The 7,870-nt window shown below is 40.8% G+C and overlaps 1 protein-coding gene across 1 annotated transcript; it reads left to right on the forward strand.

Annotated features, from left to right (window-relative positions):
• The first annotated feature begins 727 nt into the window (after positions 1-727).
• bhmt (betaine-homocysteine methyltransferase) lies at positions 728-7,439 on the forward strand. The gene is made up of 8 exons (XM_016475013.1): positions 728-830; positions 1,194-1,326; positions 3,004-3,116; positions 3,249-3,440; positions 4,380-4,527; positions 5,343-5,525; positions 5,946-6,174; positions 6,972-7,439. The coding sequence occupies exons 1-8, from the start codon at positions 807-809 to the stop codon at positions 7,150-7,152; spliced, it is 1,203 nt and encodes a 400-aa protein (XP_016330499.1). The 5' UTR covers positions 728-806; the 3' UTR covers positions 7,153-7,439.
• The last annotated feature ends 431 nt before the right edge of the window (positions 7,440-7,870 follow it).

Raw genomic sequence — 7,870 nt, forward strand, 5'->3', positions numbered from 1 at the left:
GAACTGGAATATTTTAGTGCAGGGTGTCCAAACTCGATCCTGTCGAGTTTAGCTCCAGTGTCTCAACACACCTGTCTGGAAGATTCTAGTACAGTAAGATCTTGATCAGCTGCTTCTGGTGTGTTTTATTACAGCTGGAGCTAAAGCACCCCTGGTTTTTTTTTTTTTTTATGTTACTATTTGTTTCCAAACGTTCAGAGAATATTCAGCTTCTCATAATTTCATAATAAAGAACTCAAAATTATAAAATGGAATGTTCACTTAACATTGGCATAGCCAATAAAAAAAAAACATTTTCAAAATGTTTGAAAAACTAGAATATTAAGAAATAACGTTTTCATAACCAAAACGTTCTCAGAACACATTTTGCGCACGCCTAGATAACGGCTTTGTGTTTGTTGCTAGAATAGAATTACTGGTACAATATGTTGCTTTAAAATATAGACTTCAAACACAAACGTCTTTATTTCTCTAGTGTTTGTCTGCTGAATGTGTCGTGAGACATCAGACGCGTTATTATCGAGCATCACTCTGATGATACTGGTATTCTAAGAAACGAGATCAGCTGAAAGATAAACATTAACCAGTAACATTGTGAACTAGTTTAGGTTACAGGGGGCCGTTCTCTCTCTCACACACACACACACACACACACACTCACACGCTCTCACACGCTCTCACACACACACACTCACACACACACCCCTCCAGCGGTGCTTTATAAGCGCTCTTCTCTTGAGGATCTCTCTCTAGTCTCACTCAGCTCTCCTGAAGATCTCCATCTGTTTCTGAATCTCCTGCTAAACATGGCACCAGTCGGATCAAAGAGGGTGAGTTTCTGATTTAGACACTTTTAGCGATTCTTCAGTCCAGTTTTTAGGTTTTTAAGCGCGTTGTTTTTACATTAAGAGCGCGAACGCGCCGCGACGCATGAGATCCTGCTGCAGGATTATATTTATTCCAGCTATTAATATATCAGCTGTCTCACACACATGAACAGAACACTCAACTTGTGTTAAAGTGTGTGTTAATGCGATTATAGATGGAATAAAACGCGCTTGGAGAGCGCACTCGCACCCTGATCCGCGGTTGCGCACGGGTCTCTGCGGTGAATGTGTGTGTGTTTTGGCCTGATATCCCGCAGTGCTGAGTGTGTGTGTGTGTGTGTGTGTGTGTGTGTGTGGTGTGTCCAGGGTGTTCTGGAGCGCCTGGACGCGGGTGAGGTGGTGATTGGAGACGGAGGCTTCGTGTTCGCGCTGGAGAAGCGAGGATATGTGAAGGCCGGACCCTGGACTCCAGAGGCCGCTGCTGAGCACCCAGAGGCCGGTGAGACGCGCCGTAAATAAACGGGCCCCAGATAACAGTCTAGAAAAGCTCTTTCAAACTTATGAAAAAAATCTCTTCCAGTAACGTTCAAAGTTCATCAGGGCCCATATTCACAAAACATCTTCAGGCTAAAACTAGCTCATAACTCACCGATTTAGGAGAACATCTTAAAAAATATCGGGCGTGTCAGTCCTAAATTAAGGACTCCTACATTTTTGCTCTAAGAGTGTTTCACAAAGTGTTTCAGCGCTAAAACTAGCTCCTAAATCTGTGAAAGGTTAGGTAGGAGCAGTGAAGAGGAGTCCCTCAACTATCCTAAAATAGCTTCTGCCTCGAAACAAACATTTTAGAAACATTTGACAATAATGAGCTTTTAAAAAGATATCGCCTTCGGTTTTAAAGGTTATCCCAACTACACATTTCCTTTGATTATATCCTTGTTTTTATTAACCAGTTAGATTTGAGAAGCATACATGCAAGAGGCTGACAATAAGCTGAACGTATACTTGTTTTAATTAGTGACACTTAGCCTGCATTTTAAAATCTTTATTTGAATGTGGCAACATTTTTATTTGATTGTGGCAACATAATACTGCGCTCTACAGTATTTCTATGAATACATCTCTGACAGAGACTGTGTGCATAGTTAATGAGCATGCTGACATCATCATAGCAACGAGCTCAGCCCCGCCCCTTACTCTGAGCTCTTCTCTCTACTCCTTAGTACAAGTTAGTCTCAGCAGCTCTGTGAATAGCTTTTAAGAGAAAACTCTTAGCTAAAAACTTGTACTGCTCTTTAGGAGAACTCTTAGTGGGGATTTTGGATTTCTTTGGATGTTGTATAAATCAGTGTAAATGAAATATGAACAAACCCTCAGAATATAGAGAGGAATAAAACTGTAAAGTTTGGTGTGTGTAAGAGAAAAAAACTCTTTAAAGATATGGATTGGAATTAATATAAATAAAATAAGCCACTTGAATGTGTGTTTTGGATGCTGTCAGTCCACTAGTCTGAAAGACAACATGTTATGGAAGCAAAATAGATTTAAAAACTGACCAGTGCATGAAAGAGCAATGATGTCTTGCATTAACTTTAACTTTATTTTTCTATATGTGACCCTGCAGCACAAAAGCAGTCTTAAGTCGCTGGGGTATATTTGTAGCAATAGCCAACAATACATTGTATGGGTCAAAATTATACATTTTTCTTTTATGCCAAGAATCATTAGGATATTAAGTAAATATCATGTTCCATGAAGATATTTTGTACATTTCGTACCGTAAATATATCAAAACTTCATTTTTGATTAGTAATATGCATTGCTAAGAACTTCATTTGGACAACTTTGAAGATGATTTTCTCAATATTTAGATTTTTTTGCACCCTCAGATTCCAGATTTTCAAATATTGTCCGATCCTAACAAACCATACATCAATGGAAAGCTCATTTATTCAGATTTCAGCTGATGTATAAACCTCAATTTCACAAAATTGACCCTTATGACTGGTTTTGTGCTCTAGGGTCACATATTCTATTGCTGGTTTGTACCTGAACGTTTTAAAACGTTGGTTCTTGTCTCACGGAGTGTTTCTTCGGCTCTCTAGCTGTATTTGGAGCAGGCTGCTTTGTGAGAAGTCGCTGTGTTTGAGCGGCGCATGTGTTTCTCTCTCATCAGTGCGACAGCTGCACAGGGAATTCCTGCGGGCCGGGTCAAATGTCATGCAGACGTTCACTTTCTACGCCAGCGACGACAAACTGGAGAACAGAGGGAACACGCTGACTTTCACCGTGAGTCGCTCGCATTCACACGCATCGCTCACAGAGCCAGTCATCATGATCACATCACACAGCTCTGATCTCAGATGGGCACTCAAAGATTAATCTCAGAGACTGACAGAGATGTTTGCTGACCGTGCGCAGGGCCAGCAGATCAACGAGGCCGCCTGCGATCTGGCCAGAGAAGTAGCCAGCGAGGGCGACGCTCTGGTGGCCGGCGGAGTCTCGCAGACGCCCTCCTACCTCAGCTGCAAGAGCGAAGACGAGGTCAAGAAGATCTTCAAGAAGCAGCTGGACGTCTTCATCAAGAAGAACGTGGACTTCCTGATTGCCGAGGTGAGAACGTGCAAACAGAAACCTCACCTGAGATCTCAACAAGAACTCAGAGAAGCAAACAGGTAAAGAGGGAAAAGGTGAGAAGATTGCGTGGCTCGAGGGCATGCTCCACACGGGATTTCCTTTAAAGATATTTGCTTTACATGCTCATCTGTAGTTACTTTAAGCTATTTTTTTATTATATTTTTATTACCTTATATCCAAAACAAATTTTTCACACACACAAAAAACATTTTGTTGCAAGATTTGACAAAAATCCAGATTGAATATATTTGGTCAGAATCCCATGTTATAAAAGATGAAGTGCTATGCTGCAGGCTATTAAAGACAATATCGGCTGATTAGACGGAAATGCTGAGCTAAAATGCTAAATGTCTGTCCTCTCTCTCTCTTCAGCGTTCACACATCTCTGACCTCAAACACATCAAATATTACTCTTTTTAGACATAGTTTAGTAAAGAGTAAAGAAAATACTATACAGAACTTACTGAAAAAACCAGGGCCCAGATGCATAAACTTAGCCACGTTAAGATTGTGTGTTAAGAACTAGTTTGATCAACTAGCAGTTACCCAGATCTTACTCTTCCGATACAAACAAGACCAATCTACCTTTTCATAACTGAATTAAAAAAGCTATGACCAGTCTTGAAGAAAATAAATGAGATGACTAACTTATTAAGACTAGTCTAAACAGTTTATGCACCCGGCCCCAGAGTTCTTTATTACTCTTGTAAGACCCCCCCCCACCTCATAAAAACACTTCTCACTGGATCTAAGCAAATCTCACTGGTGACCTATTTTGATCTGAAAAAAGTGAGTTGTCACTGAAAGCTGAGGAGTTTGCTTCTGTGCAGAACTCCAACAGTTCTCATCTTGTGCTCACTGAGCTCTGGACTGTAGTTTGGTTATTGATTGATTGATTGATTGATTGATCTGCAGTACTTCGAGCATGTGGAGGAGGCTGAATGGGCCATCCAGGTTCTGAAGGCAACAGGAAAGCCTGTAGCAGCCACTCTGTGTATTGGACCTGAAGGAGACATGCATGGAGTGACACCTGGAGAGTGTGCGGTCAGACTGGTCAAAGCAGGTGTGTCTCACACACACACACACACACACACACACACACACACACACAAGATTATGTGTGTGGATTTCATGCACAATGACTGTTCATCTACTAGTCAAACATCTAGTTAGTCTTTGGATGTTTTTGATGGTATTTTTCATGAAATTGTCAGTTTATTTTGAGAATTTTAAGTATGAAAGTTGTAAGTGATTTGAATGAATTGCTATGTTTCTGTGCACCATTTTCTAATATTTCTATATATATATATATATATATATATATATATTAAAATGTGTTTTAAATTTTATCATTATTTATATTAAAATTATTTATACATATCTTTATGCATTTAGCAAATGAAATCCAATTATACACACACACACACACACACACACACACACACACACACAAGATTATGTGTGTGGATTTCATGCACACTGACTGTTAATCTACTAGTCAAACATCTAGTTAGTCCTTATTTTTTTTTGGCTGCTGTTGAATATAATGCAACTTTTATACAATCTTGTCAACAGTTTGCAGTAATTTAATGCTTTCAATATCCAACATTTCACACTCAGTTTTTATGGTTGTATGCACTTTTTTCTGTGTGAACACTATATACACTACGAAATGACAAACTGTGCATGATTTGAAACACCTTTCGTGTTTTCAGTTAAATAAGTGCATCATCCTGCTCACACTGTGTACACTAGTAGTGCATAAGTGTGTGCTTTGAGACGCACCTCCAGACTTTGCAGCATCACATGCGCTCAGCGGCGGCAGATAGAGTCCTGCTGGATCTCATGATGCTCTGATGTTCTGTGTTTGTGCTCCAGGCGCTGATATCGTGGGTGTGAACTGTCACTTTGACCCCATGACCTGTGTGAAGACCGTGTCCATGATGAAGTCCGGCGTGGAGAAAGCTGGTCTGAAAGCACATTATATGACGCAGCCGCTGGCGTATCACACTCCAGACTGCAGCTGCCAGGGATTCATCGACCTGCCAGAGTTCCCCTTCGGTACACACACACACACACAGACACACACACACACACACACACACACACACACACACACACACACTTTGCACCCTCAGATTCCAGATTTACAAATAGTTGTATCTCAGCCAAATATTGTCCTATCATAACAAACCATACATCAATGGAAAGATTATTTATTCAGTGTTCATATGATTGATGCTTATGACTGGTTTTGTGCTCCAGGGTCACATATATATATTTTTTTAAATAATGAAAATATAAAACATTTAGCTAGATTTCCGATGTTAATAACTGTGGTTATGCCTCCTCACAGTCCACTGACTCACAGCTATTATGAGTGGGTCTTATGATCAGTAACCAGCGCGTGTATTTGTGATTTAATCCTGATGAAATCTGCACGTGTGTGAACGAGAAGCTGATGTATGTGGTGTTCTCCAGCTCTGGAGCCGCGGATCCTCACGCGCTGGGAGATGCAGCATTACGCCAGAGAGGCCTATAAGGCGGGAATCCGTTACATCGGCGGCTGCTGCGGGTTCGCGCCGTACCACATCCGTGCCGTGGCCGAGGAGCTGGCAACCGAGAGAGGAATCCTGCCCGAAGCCTCTCAGAAACACGGCGTGTGGGGCAGCGGCCTGGAGATGCACACCAAACCCTGGGTCCGAGCCCGGTGAGTGCCATCCGCTCAATAAAATCTAGAATATCGTACTTGATACTTCTAGAATCACAAAATGAAACATGGTTAATTAATTTAATATATCATCATTCTGAATTTTAATACAAAAAATGTTTGAAAACAAGCAGCTATGTCATAATTATAGCAGAAATATCATAAACACCTTCCTTTAAATATTGTACTGGAAAATGAGGGGAACAAAACTCTGTCTCCTCACTCTGACAGTGTCGGTGTAATGCATTACTAAGTCATTAATTACTGTAATTTAATTACAATTCTCTTGAAAAAATAAAGTAAGGGATTACTCTTAATTTTTCTGTAATTTAATTACAGTTACTTCTGATGCAATTTAAAAAAATGCATTAAATACTGCGTAGACTATAGAATAATTCTATTTACAACAACAGTGGATTCAACATCAAAATGTAGCATCTAATATTAAAATGTATGCGTTTAATGTAACCTTCTTCCTGTAAATATTTTGGACAGTTCTAGAATACTTTATGCAATTTTATATTATTTATTTGAAAGAATTAAAAGAGCATTTCGTGTTGTTCAACTAGTCGAGGTTGCATGACAAGTTAAACAATACGAGGATAGACATGACACATTCAAATATAAAATTACTTAAATTTAGAAAGTAATTAGTAATAAGTAATGTAAGAGAGAGTAATTAGTGCAGTAATCGAATTACACTGTTGAAGGTATTTCTTTTTGTAGTAACTTACCCAACACTGCACTCTGAGCACTAGTACTAGTGATGAATGACTGTGGATTGATGTGTGGTTTAGGGCCCGTCGTGATTACTGGGAGCGGCTGAAGCCGGCGTCCGGTCGCCCGCTGTGTCCCTCCATGTCCACTCCTGACGGCTGGGGGGTCACCAGAGGTCACGCCGAGCTCATGCAGCAGAAGGAGGCCACGACCGCGGAGCAGCTGCGCCCGCTCTTCCAGAAATCTGACGCCAAACACTGAGGATCTGCTGCAGGAGACACGAGAGAGAGATACGCTTCTGTCTACCTCCTTCGTTTATAAACGCTGATATCATGAATAGCATAGTTTACTTCAGCAGGACCAGAAGATCTTTAGAAACCAAATCCAAGTTTAATCTCCCTTAAAGTGTCATTGTGCATTTAGAGGCGACCGATGACATTCTGTGTTCAACTGTCGCTGCTCTTTCTGAGCCGGAGCTTCATTCCAGATGTTCAGAACACTCCAGTCTGTCTCCTGATGCTCAATAAAAACTCGTCATGATCTCAATCGCTCTCTTTGTCCTGGAGTTATTTCATACATGAATGGGGTTTCAAACACTGAACATACGGTTATGAGAATCAGAGCTAGAAAGAGGTTTATTGATAAGTATGTTTGCACACACAAGGACAGAAGAAGCTTTCAGTGCACAAAAACAGCAGAAGTATACAGTAAATATAAAGTGAATAAGCTATCGGTGTACACACACACACGCACACACACACTCACACACACACACACACACACACACACACACACAACACACACACTCACTCTCTCAGAGACACACTCTCTCACACACACACAAACACTCACTCTCTCAGAGACACACTCTCTCACACACACACACACTCACTCACACACACTCTCTCACTCACACACACACACTCTCTCACACACACACACACACACACACACACACACACACACACACTCTCACACA

The sequence above is a fragment of the Sinocyclocheilus anshuiensis genome, unplaced genomic scaffold (genome assembly GCF_001515605.1).
Source record: "Sinocyclocheilus anshuiensis isolate Anshui unplaced genomic scaffold, SAMN03320099.WGS_v1.1 scaffold7648, whole genome shotgun sequence".
Lineage (NCBI taxonomy): Eukaryota > Metazoa > Chordata > Actinopteri > Cypriniformes > Cyprinidae > Sinocyclocheilus > Sinocyclocheilus anshuiensis.